At 47.2% G+C, this 13849-nt stretch overlaps 2 protein-coding genes and 1 long non-coding RNA gene across 5 annotated transcripts in view; 1 reads left to right on the top strand and 2 right to left on the bottom strand.

Moving 5' to 3' along the window:
- LOC128872607 (homeotic protein Sex combs reduced) overlaps positions 1–13849 on the bottom strand; it is a 253243-nt gene that overhangs the window by 41303 nt on the left and 198091 nt on the right. The gene's annotated exons all lie outside the window — the stretch shown is intronic.
- Positions 1–13849, top strand: part of LOC128872610 (uncharacterized) — a 66629-nt gene that overhangs the window by 31709 nt on the left and 21071 nt on the right. The window lies entirely within an intron of this gene.
- The window catches only part of LOC128872604 (homeotic protein proboscipedia), a 33930-nt gene continuing 23308 nt past the window's right edge, over positions 3228–13849 (bottom strand). The window contains exons 2-3 of the mRNA XM_054115467.1: positions 8006–8148; positions 3228–7925 (exon numbers count right to left, since the gene is read on the bottom strand). Coding sequence (XP_053971442.1) covers positions 6051–7925; positions 8006–8148 — 2018 coding nt within the window. The 3' untranslated portion in view covers positions 3228–6050. The remainder of the gene's footprint in view (positions 7926–8005; positions 8149–13849) is intronic.

Below are 13849 nucleotides of genomic sequence, written 5' to 3'. Positions count from 1 at the left end.
ACACACACACACACACACACACACACACACACACACACACACACACACAGGATCGTTATAATGATTAGTTGCCCCGTGTCACGGCAGAATTCGAATATTAGCCTGGCAGCATCTCCTACACTAGACACTCCCCGCTACACTTTATTAATTGTTCTGCATTCGAGCCTGGTAAAAGGTTGCCAGACTGCGATTCATTTTTCAACCACTTTTCTTGCGTTATTCTAGATTTACTTCGATATCTTCTACCGTTTTATATTATTCTTATGTATATTGCATTAACGCTTCGCTACATTTAGGATTACGCGTGCCATGGTCAGGTATAAAGTCGTTAAGGACAAAGGGTTAACTGGATGAATTGGCGTGTAATTGTCCAGATAATGGGGATTTACAAACTCCGGACGATATTCGAATGGGGTGCCATTGTAATTTATGAAAAGAAAATCAAAGTAGTTAAGCAGGTATCGGGATTAGACTTGAAAGTTCTCATCGAAACTTTACAACAAGCACGCGTAGTACCGCTTCGGCGAGTTTCAACTGCAGTCAACTTTCAAAGCAATCTCATTCGCGATTCCTTTTTTAAATCGACGGGAAAGAACGAAAGGAGCGCGACGAACGCGACTCCTAATCCCCCGTGTCCGCGTGGTAGAGTTCGGGTAGCGCGTGGCGTGTAAGATTCTATTTGCGGTGACCGAAGAAATTAACAAACCCGAGCCAGTCGCAAGCAAGGTGTCCCCGCGGTGAAAACTTAACACCGTATACATGTACGCGTCGCGGACGCGTGTAGAGAGCTGCTGCCGCTTCCTTCATCTATCATGCGAACCATGACAAACCGGGGCTCAAAAGCAGCCGCCAGCGTGGCAGTCGACTTCTTGCCTTCTACGCTTAGTCTCAGGTGAGCCTCTACCTGTCCGTCTACGTGGGATCCTCTTCTTCTCTCCTTCTCCCGCTACCTCCACATTTATTAACATTTAAGCGTTAACGACATTTCTCTGCCGTTCACGGGACATCGAAGAAACCGGAACCGTCCTCGCTAAGCCTCTTCCCTTGCTCTCGAACTCACCATTTCTTTGCCGTTGCCTGAAATTGCAAATCGCTTCGAGGAAGTTCGCGGCTACGCATTTTTCCTTGATCGAAAATAGCAACGTTAACGTACCGCTCTGTATCCGAATTTTGAATCGCAATAGCAGCAGATAGTTGTGCATCTTTTCACTTCGACGTTCAAACGTCTCGTTCCCATCGAAACACCGAAGACGCAGCGCGAGCTATAGAATTCGCCACGATCTTTTTGCTTTGGCCAAGTTTTTTGCGCCGGCCGCGTTATGTCTTTTACAGTTTAACTTTCTACATTACACGAAATCCCCTGCGTTTCATCACAGCGCTGGTGCACCGCGAGATTTCACCTCTGAAATGAGTTTCTCGTTATTTACCTTTTTGCACGGACCGCGATTACGCGACACTAAACACCGAACGAGCGCGTTTTCTCCCAACCGACATTTGCTTTTCGTCGATTCCCACATGGCTCGCTTTTTCACCGGTTTCCGTGTATCAGGTGTTCAAAAGTCGCTTCATACCTGATACGAGAGAAATATCGGCGGCAAGACAGGCGTGCATTAAGGCGCTACATCGCGCTGTAGATGAAAGGTAGTTGTATTTAGAAATTAATTGCACCGGAGGTACTGTATATTGCTCAGGAGTTGGCGAGGCACCTACGAACTGAAGGGGGCAGAGGCAAGAAATTTCACCGTTCGGTCAAAGTTGTTCAAATAGTAAATACATTGATATTTTTTAAAATTTAACTTGGAAAATCAGGCTTCTAAGGGTTAATTTTTTTTACATACATATTGCTCTCTCAGCGCGGTAGCTTTGTAGATGTAACGGACTTGGCCAATAACGAAAATGCGTGTAAGTAAAAGTTTCGCTGTTACGCGACAGCCAATCTAACTGTCCTCGCCAACTCCCGAGCAACGAACTATACGAGCTCGCTCGACGTAGGATCGCAAAGGGTTAACCAACGGTAGAAGTGGCGGGAAAAAGAGATCTCGGTAAAGAAGAAATGCTTTCGATATTTTATGGGGAAGTCATATTTTTATCTTGTCGCAAGGCCACCGCCGCAATCGCATCGAGGGAGGACCACGAGAAGTCAAGGGTTAGTAGCCCCGAGTCGTGCAATGTTTGGCCTCCCCCGTCCGACCGTCGCGACCATAAATCTTACGATCGTCAAGGGACGACTCATTCACGCCACTTTGCTTTCCGACCGATATCCGACTAGCAGGAAACTCCTGAATTCCCGCGACTTTCAGCTTGATCAAAGTGTCTTCGATCCGTCTTTCCTTTTTCCATCCGGGCAGATCAGTGGACGAAAGATTTCTTCCTCGACGTTATTGACTTCGTCCAAGAAGTTATTCCGGAACACTAATAGCGTCGTTAGAAGTAGTCTGTCGGTTCGATGGAACTTTGGCTATGGATTTACTTGAATTCTGGCAGAACTATAGGATTAATGCAATACTTGTCCACTTTGTATAATATTCTCATATCGAAGAGGGTGATAAACGTTAAACGATGCGAATTGAAGAATTGGTGATTTGAAAAATTGGAAAATCGGAGAAGAATCGAAAAGTCGTGGAATCAGAGAATCGAAAGACACGGGAAGCCCGAAGGCAGCAAAAAGGGCGATCTTAGGATTCGTCGAAAGTGCTATTCCCCGGTTTTCCAGTTTTTTCGCCGGTCCTGGCCGGAAGGCCCAGCGTTTCCAGAGCAGAAAAAGTTAATAGCGTGGAGAAATTAGCCGGCGGGGTGGTGGAGGAGGATCGTTGATCGGGGGTTGCGTTTCGTTGGGGTGTTCTGCACAGATGCAGCGATAGCAACAGTTCGGTGTCGGCTCGTTCAGACAGGAGGCCGCATATGAGCTCGGAGCCACGGCATCGTATGGGCTTGACTCACACGCATCACGCGCAGTCATCCATCATTGTCAGTCACTTCACTGACACAGCCGTTCGTCCGGTCTACGGACGCGCGTACGGGACTCTCTCGATTCGTGACTCTCCGTCCCTCCTCCGTGTGTTCTGATTTCCCGCGAAACCGATGCTAGAACCTAGAACTTTACAGCGTTACCGATACCATCGCTCTGACGCACTACTCTGCGAGCGAATGTCTCCGAGCACCTCGCGAATTTAACGTTAAACCTGGATTCTTCTGTTCTAGTCATCCTCGGGACCTGTAAATAATTCAACGAAATTCTGCGTAACTGCAACGACAAAGGACACGGCGCGTGAAAGGACACGATTTCCGATGACGGCGCGCAATTCGTGCGCGCAAATCAATTTTAATAGGGTGATAAATGTGGCGCATCGCGCTGGTAAAATATGGATCCAGCACGGCGCGCAAGGGCCGCGCTAAAAATAATATTTCAGTTCGATTGCTCTGATATTTCGAGTCATCCATCATCGTCGCTTCTTTCGTCGACACGAGGCTCGCAGGAAACGACGATCCAAATACATACATTTCAGCAGCCTCCTCTTTCCGAGTATGGTCACGATTTTCCGTACAGAATTCAGGAATTTAACCCCCACGTTCCGTAGGAATATTTTCATCGAAAATACGTGGCTACAACGGTGCTTGTATCACTGACCATCTGTCTTACCGATCGATACGGGGAAACGAAGGTGCCAGTGATAAAGAAAGGACAAGACAATCTACTTTTAAGTTTGGTACGACCTGTATTTTTGCGTCGGTGAACGAATGTACACGTGTGCGATGATCACGTTCCTTTCTCGTTCGAGAATCGGCTCCTCGAGGAAATTATACATTCAGAATCGAATAAACAACGTGTGTGTCCGTGTGTATGGATGTGTGTTCGTGTTTGTAGATGTGTGTGTGTACGGTTACCGTAAGCGCGCTATGTACAAAGAAGTCCTCGTGTAAACAACCACGGCTCCTAATGATTTATACAAACCAGACGACGGCGTATTAAATATTATTCCCGCTGTTCAGGTGAAAATCAAAGATACACGTCCGCTAGCTACGCTTATCTCGTATTTTAACTATTCGGTTCATCACGACGATCTTTATTTGGTTCGCTTAAAGTAGAGCCTACAGTCGGGCCAGAATGAATTGGTTGCTCAAGGCCAACCCCGCCACTCGGTCTCTCTCATCGCAGGCACACCCTCTCCGTTTCTCGAATTGATACCTTACCAATCACGAAAGCGGGGCTCGTGTACGCGGCGTGATACATAGTGGGGGAGGTAGCTCCAAGCGATTAATCGATTCTATCCAAATTGTAGTAGAAATTACGATCGGAAACGCGTAGTCTGTGAGAAAAGTGATCGGATTCCCTACAAAGCGTCGCACAAAACGATCCGATGCGTTCGTTTCGTTAACCCTAAAAGAAATAAAAATGTGTCCCGTGTACAGTAAAAAATAAACATCGTTAAAATTAACGATTCCCGAACGTACATAACTAAAACGCGAATCGATCGGTTCTTCGATGTTCGTACGATCGTCTAGATGCTTTCGTCTCGAAAAACGTGTAAAACAACGTCGAGCGAATCGCGGTAAATCGGTGAGCGAAATAAACGTCGGAAAAGTTTCATAATTTTTTTTCATGAAACGTTCTCGCTGCGAATGGTGTCCTTACGAGTGCAGTTCGTCTCGCCTCTAATTCGAATCAGGACAAAGGGTTTCTTAGAGTAGGCAGTTACACGATTATTTCCTGTCTTTGATTAAAAACTAACGCATTGCACCTAGGCTCGTCTCACTCGGACTCGGTGTTCTCTAACAGTGACGATGTCGTGTTTCGTGGAAATTTCGTTAAAGTAATCGTCTTCTCCTAATAGGTATATATACACGCGTTTACTCACTATCGATTATTGCTCGTGAATCTACAGCCACCCTTATCGACGTACCGCAAATTCTTTCCTTCGATCTTGGCTATCCCTTTCGCGTCGTTCTCGATACACAAGTCTCGCAACAACATGGCAATGGGGCGCGAGCACGAAATGGCGCCAACTCGTATCGCTTTGCTTCGATCGAACTGTACACACTCCACAAAGCTAACTCCATTAACGCAGAAATCGTTCACGTTAGAAACATTGCACTTGCACCTCGTTTCTCGAATCGCACAGTTCACGTTGATCGGTCTGCTATCACTTCCTGGCTGGCTTCACGTGTTCGCGACACTGAAGATCAATTTAATCGTTGATAGGGTTTAGGTAATCATTGTTTACGGACGGAGGTGATCACACCGAGACGAAGATCGTCGTTTAGCCTTAGCTAGGGCGTTTCACTTCGTCTTGTTCATCGGGTTGACGCAAAAGTAACGGGTGTTTACTGAAATATTGCACTGACGCTGTAACCTGTATATACTTCCTCGAATTTTCAAAATTAGGATCGTGGGAACTTCCGTCACTTCACATCAACCCAACGATATGCACGTATGTAGCTTTAAAGCAGACTTCGTACTAAAGTTCACTCGACTTGGGGTGTCGCGTTCGGATTGCTTTGTCGATGACGCGCAGCTTTCAACTCTCGAACGAGGTAACACTGCCTTCGAATTTAGCTGAAGATTCGGATAGCCATTCTGCACCCCGAACAAGGCAATCCGAGAGCGAACCGCAAGCTTCCGATGGGTCTCAGGCTACGTGTTCACTCAAAGATCGAACAAACCCAGAAGAATCGCAGGATTAGCCACCGGAGATGTCACCGTTCACTCGAGAAAACTGTAACACCACCACTGAAACCAATTGTCGTCGTTCACCTCGTTCACAGACAAAGCGATCTAGAAGGAAATATTCTTCTAGCGTCAACTACCGACCCGAATCCGCGCATTCGTTATCGTAACGCAGAAATCGACTGGACTCTCAGTCGACAGCCTCGATCTCGACCAAACTCGAATCAACGGGATCTGCAGAACACTCGCGCACGATCCGCTCCAATCGACTATGTACACATCACAATGCACGCTCGGTCAGCGGGCCGAGGGATCAGTACAGCGTGTTCAGCAGACACTGCTCGTCGTTCCAATCCAACTGACAGGGATTCTCCGTCTCGTGAACTCAACTGAGTTGATAGTACTCCGGCGCGAAGTCGTTGGCCAGGTTCGTGAGGAAGTTGAAATCCGAGGAGCTGTTGCTGTTGTCGGCGGACGGTGGCGGGGCCGCGCCGTGGACAGGATCACCGTAAAAGTTGCCATAATTTCCGTAAGTGTCACCGTTGCCTTCGGCTTGACCTGCGCTACCGGGTGGAGTGATCACTGCTGCGGTGGCAGCCGCGATAGCGGTCGCAGTTGTCGTCATGCCGGGCGCAGGGAACGGATCTGGCGAGGAGACGTAGCTGTTTGGAATGTTGGACGCTTCTCCGCCTTGATGGACGTGCAGTTGATTGGTCTGCTCGTAATAGGCGCTTGGATGACACTTGTTCCCCGCTCTGTAGTCGCCCGTGCTGGGATGCATAGGCGGTTGATGAGCCACGTAGCCCTCCGCTGTGTGCTGCTGCTGGTGTTGATGTTGCTGAATGTCGTTGTAGTAATGCTGGCCAGTCTGCACGGATACGGCTGCGTGACCATGGGAGGCTAGATTCTCGCTGGTACCGTGGTAGTTTCCGGTGGCGGGGTATCCATAGTTTCCAGGAGCCATGTAACCTTCCGCGGATTGATCGTGTTGAGTGGAGTAAGCCTGACTGGAACCGTAGGTGTTGCCTTGCATACCTCTGTGATAAGAGCCATGATAAGGTGGTCCAGCTTGAGGATAACCATTATACTCTCCGCTAGTATTAGGGTATTGGTTTTGCTGTTGATGGAACTGCATACTAGAGTTGTACATCGCCCTGGAGGTGCTACTCGTCGATCCACGAACGTGGTGCCCGACTCTGGGGCCCAACACTTGATTCTGTCTCGCGTAGAGCGGATGAACTTCGCCCGGGTACGAGATCCTGGGCTGCTGATAGGTGTCCCGAGTGCAGTAAGTGCTCTGTGCCTGGGTTTGCTGCGTGGCCGTCGGGACGGTCTGTCTGCTGGGCACTCCATTTCTGTAGTCGACGGATGATGCCGACTGGTAGACGCTCTGCTGCTGAAAGTGTGTTTGCGGGTTGCTGGCGATGTTCCTAGCACCGTGGGGAGACATCGTGCCAGCGTTCGTGGATCCGTGCATCATTGGCGCAGCCACCGAGCTGGTCGAGGACGGGGAGCTTCTCGGTCTCTGCATGTAGGCTGCATGCGTGGCTTGGATTCCTAGGGGACTGCCTTGTTGCAGTTGAACGGAAACTGGAGTACCAGGCGTCGAGGATGGCGTCAAGCTTCTCGTTGAATTCTGACCAGGTAGAACGGGTGTGCTGACGGTGGAGTCGGGCATCGCCAACAGTACGCCGTTGCTGTTCACCGAGCAAAGCTCCTTCGTGTTCGCCGACGGTGACTTTTTGCTGACGGAGATTTGCTGTTTCACAGGATTGGGACTCTTGTGGCCGCTTTCTACCTTCACTCGAACGTCGCTGGGCTGTTTCTTGCTGGCCACGCTGGGCGACGTCACCTCGCTTCCGTCTTGAGACCTCGAGTCGTCGTCCGCTATCATCTTCTCGAAGGAGCTGGACACGCTGTTCGTGCTACCGACGCTGCTGGCTCCGTTGCTGTTCGCGTTGAAGCCAGGGTTGCTGTTGTTATTGTTCGTGGCGCTGGGCGTGTTATTGTTGTTGCTACCGCGACACCCGGACGATCCGAGCTCCGTCACGTCGCCGGACAACGTGCTACCCACGTCGCTCACGCCAGAGATATCACAGTTGTGGCAGCTCTTCTTCTCGTCGCTGTCGATGGCGAGAATTTTCTCCGTCTTGGACTTCTCCATTCCGTCCGACGTGGACCCGTCCTTTTCGTCGCCGTCCTCCTTGCTCAGCGTTTGCCGCTTGTGCTTCATCCGTCGGTTTTGGAACCACACTTTCACCTGGAATCAGATCGTTTTCGCTCGTGGTAGTTGCGAATAGGCGTGGAAGGGGCTATCGCGCGCTTTCTCGTTGTTCTCACCTGCCTTTCCGTGAGGTCCAGGGACGCGGCGATCTCTATTCTTCGCGGTCGGCATAGGTACTTGTTGAAGTGGAACTCCTTCTCCAGCTCGAGGAGCTGCGTGTTCGTGTACGCAGTCCGTAGCCTCCTCGGCAGACCATTTTCTGGAAAATGGGAAAGTTATTCTTCGTTTCTCACGAATGATATACAGGGTGCCCCGTAACTGGTGGTACGAGCGAACAAGGGGTGATTCTACGTGAAACATTAAATCGAAAATGTAGAATAAAATTTTTTCATATGACGCTTTATTTTCGAAAAGAATAAGCTTGAAAATTTGACGAGGACGCGTGCACTTGGACCAGCTTCAGCTCAACGGATTTCAGTGTAAAATAGATGTAATCGTGTCATCATGTTGACAATGTATTGTAAACATTACAAGAAACACGGAAGTACTCTCCTATTCGGAACAGTAAGATAGCAAAATCCGTCGAACTGATGCTAAGTACACGCGTACTCGCCAAATTTTCAAATTTATCTTTTTGGAATATAAAGCGTCACGTGAGGTCAGAATTTTGGGGAAGTTTCGTGTCGAGTGCAGCAATTTTATGTACAGGATATTACACAGTCTATACGGGTGCACTCTTATAAATCATAGCATCGTTTTATAACAAAAGTTTCAAGTCCAAGGCAAGGCGTTAACGGTAATGCCTTGATTGAAATATATTTTATCGAATGGTGTGACTCGTTCAATGAATACATAAAGCTGGTGGAAGATCAAATAGCTAGTATCATTAGTTATCGCAAGACGTTTGACGGAATGAGATGAGGATCGTAGCATATGAGAAATTTCTCATGCGTTGCAACCTGCCACAGTTTTAGCGAGCCAGTTCCTATTGCGGCAGAGCCAATTTATCCGCGAACCTCTAGTAACCGCATGTTAATGTATACAATTTTAGTAACACGTTCGTTGCATCTTCCTTGTTTCTTTCTGTTTCGTTAAATTCCTTGCCAAGCGAAACGCTTTATCAAACTTCACATCTGAAATTTCGAGTACCCCGAGAAAATGCCTGCAAGCACGATGAACGTTGCTGGTAGGCTGAAGCTGAACACTGATATGAAATCTTAATGAAACTCTGCCATTCGGAATGGAAGAGACGCGGTCTACTAATAATCGTTACAGTTATGGTTTACCGACTAAATAGTTTACTAATTAATGTAGATTAAAAATTATAACTAGGGGTACGTTCGAGGTGCCATAATCCTGGATCTGTTGTGCAGGAAACATAAATATTATCCTGGCAATCTGTTTGAAAAATCGTGGTATGAATATATTAACGAAAAGCTGAAATAATAGCTAAATAATAATAACCGTATCCGTTGATACAAAAAGTTGTATCTCGCATGGAAGTTAACCCTTTGCACTCGGATGTTCCATATGAGGGGGCATCGTAAATCTAACAAATTTTGTTAGTAAAGGATCAAGTCTAATAATGAGTGCAAAGGGTGAATTATAAAAAAAAAGCTGCGAATGCATCGAGCAGCAACATTCGGACGAAGCGTAGACTTTTCATCGCGGTATCGTCGTCTCCAGTTTTTGCACGATTACGCCACTCGAACGATCGCTTATAATTAATGATCATTTAGGCGATTCGAGGGGTCCCGGGGAAGCCCGTGTCCCGAACAATACAGGAACGAGAGCTCGCCGCGTCGATGGGGCCTGTTTCAGCGTTGTTCCGTCGAGTTGCTAGGCTCCTTAGAAACTTTTGGCCAAGTTCCCAGCCGGTGGTATTCCGTGTCGATGCGAAACACCTCGTAATTATTATCTAGTAAGAAACTTGTCGCGAGATAACGAGGGAAGCGTCGACGGGAAAGAGGAAGGGACTCCCGAGGATGGAGCGAATGTTCAAAGTAAGAACCCGGCGATATCTCTCGTCACGGCGGCGGACCGGTAATCTTCGTCGGTGTGATGTAAACAATCATTAATAGTCGCCCGTAGTAATTACAGGAATTTTACGCGGTGCTCGACGGAGCAATATTTCAATCAATGTCGATGATTGTGTGCGCGCACGCAATATCCTCGACTCTTCAAACACAAGCGGCTCGGTTAATGTAGAATTCAACCGAGGAAATATTACCGATAAAGTAACGGCGCAATTAACCTCACGGGTTATCCGGGATCGATTTTTCCCGTCGGCTAGATCCGCGTTGCTCGACGATATTCTGCTTCTCGTTGACGCAATGACAAAACGTTTTGTAGAGAAATTGAATTACGCCTGCGGTTTGCGACCGGCTCGCCTTGGACGTAATGTTCCCGTGATTGCGATTGTTCGCTCTCGTGAATAATTGAGCCGCTTGTTCCAGGAACGTTGTCTATTTCATTGTTGGCACTGGAATGTAGGTGATATCCTAATTGGATGTTCGCAAAACAAGAGAAAGGTTAAACAGGAATGAGTGACCTTTAGGAATTTTGTCTTCGAGGTAACGTTACATGGCGATACCGATAACTATGATTTTTTAAATAAACCAGGTCGATTACTCGTCCCTTCATCCAAGTCGCTAGATATACGACAGGAAATGAAGAATCGAGAACGATTTGCTTCTCCGTGGAAAAAAACTTCTATTACAGAAACCGATCGGTCTTCTTCCGACGAAAACCTTTTCGACAACCGAGTATCCTTTCGAAAAGGAACAATTCCATCGCACAACGTTGAATTTTCCGGACAATCCACCGATTCAAACGCTATGACCGATCGCCCGCCACCTGGACGTTTCGTATACACCGTATTCTTCGAGTAGCAGGGAGCATTGCTGCACTGTTTTTTTTTTTTTATCTTGAGCGGCCGTATCATTTGGAAAAAAGTGTTGTACGGGGTGACGCGGCGGAGGGTGAAGGGAGAGGGTGTCTTCGTTGTGGAGGGCTGAGATGCTAAACTACCCCATGGCGTGCGAGTGGATTCAGGGGTGGTCGAACGGCTGGGATGAGTCGTCGGGGGTTAAATAGGAGGGACAGAGATGGCGATATCGGCGAAAGACGGAAAAAGAGACGGTGAAGGCCAGCCGTATGAAAAAAGAAGGACAAGCTGAAGACGATGGAGGGTGAAAGGAGGGATGACAGAGGGTGCAGCGGGGATAAGTCTGCACGTGGAGTTTTCATAGAGTAAAAGTGGACGGGGTGGAAGTATCGCGTGAGCGACACGGCTCTTATCGATATTTCTATCTCGGGATTTGCCGCGGGAAACCGTCGATACTTTTCCGAACAATGCCCGATCCGTGCACTTTTACTCGCGTAAAACATTTTCCAGGTGATTTTAGTCGATGATTGGTACCCTCTTCGATTTGTTCGAAAACAATAATTACTTTCATCCTTTTTTCTTTCACTCTTTGTTTACAGACTTAGGAAACCCTCGACGCTTAGGTGATTATACCGTGTAAAAGTCAAGGTCGCAATCCTCGACTCTGTATTTACGTTTTATGTTCGAGATGTAACCCTGTTCATCGGCCTCTGCGATGAACGGAACGCTGCAGCCGGCCATAAATCATCGGCCCCGGTGAAATTAGCGGCACTGGTTTTCAGACGAATTTGACGCTTTTTACCGAAAGACTATTTAGAGAATTCAAGCTTAGGTCAACGTTTCCCTTCGTATCATTATCATAATCGAAATCGTTCTAGTCCGAGTAACCTCTGTCAATTTTCCACTTTAGAAAAAAGGAAGGAAGGATATTTATTTATTGATCGTAATAATATTATTGTGACGCTTTCGAAAACATAATTATTGTAACCGAATGGCCGCTGGAGGGGTGCGACCGATAGCGGAAGAAGGATCGCGCGGAATAGAGAGAGGGTGGCGTGTTCGAAACTCGGCAAATCCCGCGCGCGGGCTTTTAGAGGATAAGGGTGGTTTTCGAGGGGTAGGGACGACGGGATGGAAGTATCGCGTGATTGACGTGGGCCTCATCAGCATTTCGGTCTCGCGATTGGCTGGACGGACCTGTCAATCAACCGATATTCCACGCCTATTGGTTGTGTCTCGTAACCGGTGTAGTCTGTCGTCCCTTTTCCAAAGGGCTGGTTTTCGCAGAGGGCGAGAAAAGCCTGCTGTTGCGTACATTTATACTGCTTCTATCTCCTATCTCGTGTGAAAAACGTCGAACGAATTGCACTTGTAGGAATTATCTGGAATGTAAATATAATCAACGGGGTAATTTTTTTGTGGACGTTCCTCGAGTAGAAGACCCAATATTGCTTCCAGTGTTGGTACACGTAGAGCACGATAAAAATGAGAAAAGTTTTACGCTGAAAGGATAGAACGAAGGATATAATGATGGAACGATGGACAAGAAATTCCTGATATAAACTGCCGAGGCGAAAGCCATTAACCTTTTGCACTGCGTGTGTTTTTTCAGTTGCCAGAAATAAATGACGCTCTATGCTAAGTGCGCCCGCAAGATGTATACGCTCCACACAACTTTTGTGTACAGATGAACGAACTGGATGGGATCCTAAATTGGTAAACAAATAATAAGTGCGCCTGGTTATCGCTTCATTGTTTTTTCCCTCGTACCGGAACGTATTAGTCTTCAATGATGCAAGAGTCGGCGCGTACGTGCCTTTCCAATCATACGAGCAAAGAAAATAAAACACAACGCAACTACTGTAAGAAGTAATCGGGTGCGGACTTGTACAAGAAGGCCAGCGTTCGTTACTTGTCATCATTTTTAAGCTTTAGTCTTCCGTTCTGCACGTGATAAAAGAAAAGTTAATGATCGTTTAAGTAGGATAGTTACTTACTTTGTAAGAAATGCCATGTTAACGTCACACTGGGACCACGCATAACAGTATCGTAAGTTTTCATACGATTCAAATAAACGTATTCAAGTTATGAATGTGTCAGAGTCGCCATTGCTCGAGGAGACTTTGTGTACTATTCGCACGGCTTACCGATATAGTGACAGGAATTGCTGCTTTGTAGTTGGAGGTTCTTTCACTCGGAGCAAAAATATATCAACGGACATCGCGGCGAGCTTCTCATTCTTTCAAAGAGTGGACGAACTGTCAGGCTCGAGTCAGAATGAAGAGTGCAGAGTGACGGGTACGCGAGCTTGCCGAGGTACACGCGAGCGCCGAAATAGAATTCGTATTTCCGAATACTGTGACACGTTCTAGTAACGCCAGCCTCTCTAGTTAGCTCGAGGAAAACACCTTGCGAGAAAAATTCCTGCCCTTTCATTGCGGCTCGAATTAGACCTTCAAAAGCTAGGGTGAACCTTTGCGTCAGACAATTCGTCCTTTTGTATGGATTTCTTGCCTTTTCTGATTCGAGAAGTGCCGCGGGATGAACGTTTGGCGCGAAGAGGTTTAAAATAGAGAGACCGGGAAGAAATCACGGAAAAAGCTACTGGCCGGATAACATTGTTAAAATAACATTGGCCTTGTTAGTCGAACGCGATGGATTCGTCAGTCGTCGAGTCGGTAAAGTTTCCTTCTCGTGGCGACGCCGTCGGCCGTCGCTTCGCACGTTCTCTTCAGAATAACAGGATGTGTTTCTCTTCGGGTACGAGAAGAGAAACGTATCTCTCTTTCTATTACAATTTCGGTATCCAGAAAACGTTCTTCTGCCCTCTGTTTTCCAGACAAGTCTGTCATTGGGAACCAGTAGTCCATCGGCTGTTGTAAAAAAATGTCTTCTACTTTTACACAGTGTGGCTTTTATTAACCCTTCGCACTCCGAATTATATTTCAATTTCGTCACCAGCTGCTCTCAACGTTTTTAAGTGTTTTACTTGAAATTTACCTGAGATAAAAACTGATGTCGAATCACACTCGACATAGGAGTGCAAAGGGTTAATGGATTCGGTAGAATCTAA

The sequence above is a fragment of the Hylaeus volcanicus genome, chromosome 2, assembly GCF_026283585.1.
Source record: "Hylaeus volcanicus isolate JK05 chromosome 2, UHH_iyHylVolc1.0_haploid, whole genome shotgun sequence".
Classification (NCBI taxonomy): Eukaryota; Metazoa; Arthropoda; class Insecta; order Hymenoptera; family Colletidae; genus Hylaeus; species Hylaeus volcanicus.
The sequence above is the reverse complement of the archived record's forward strand: the minus strand, read 5'-3'. Positions and strand labels throughout refer to the sequence as shown.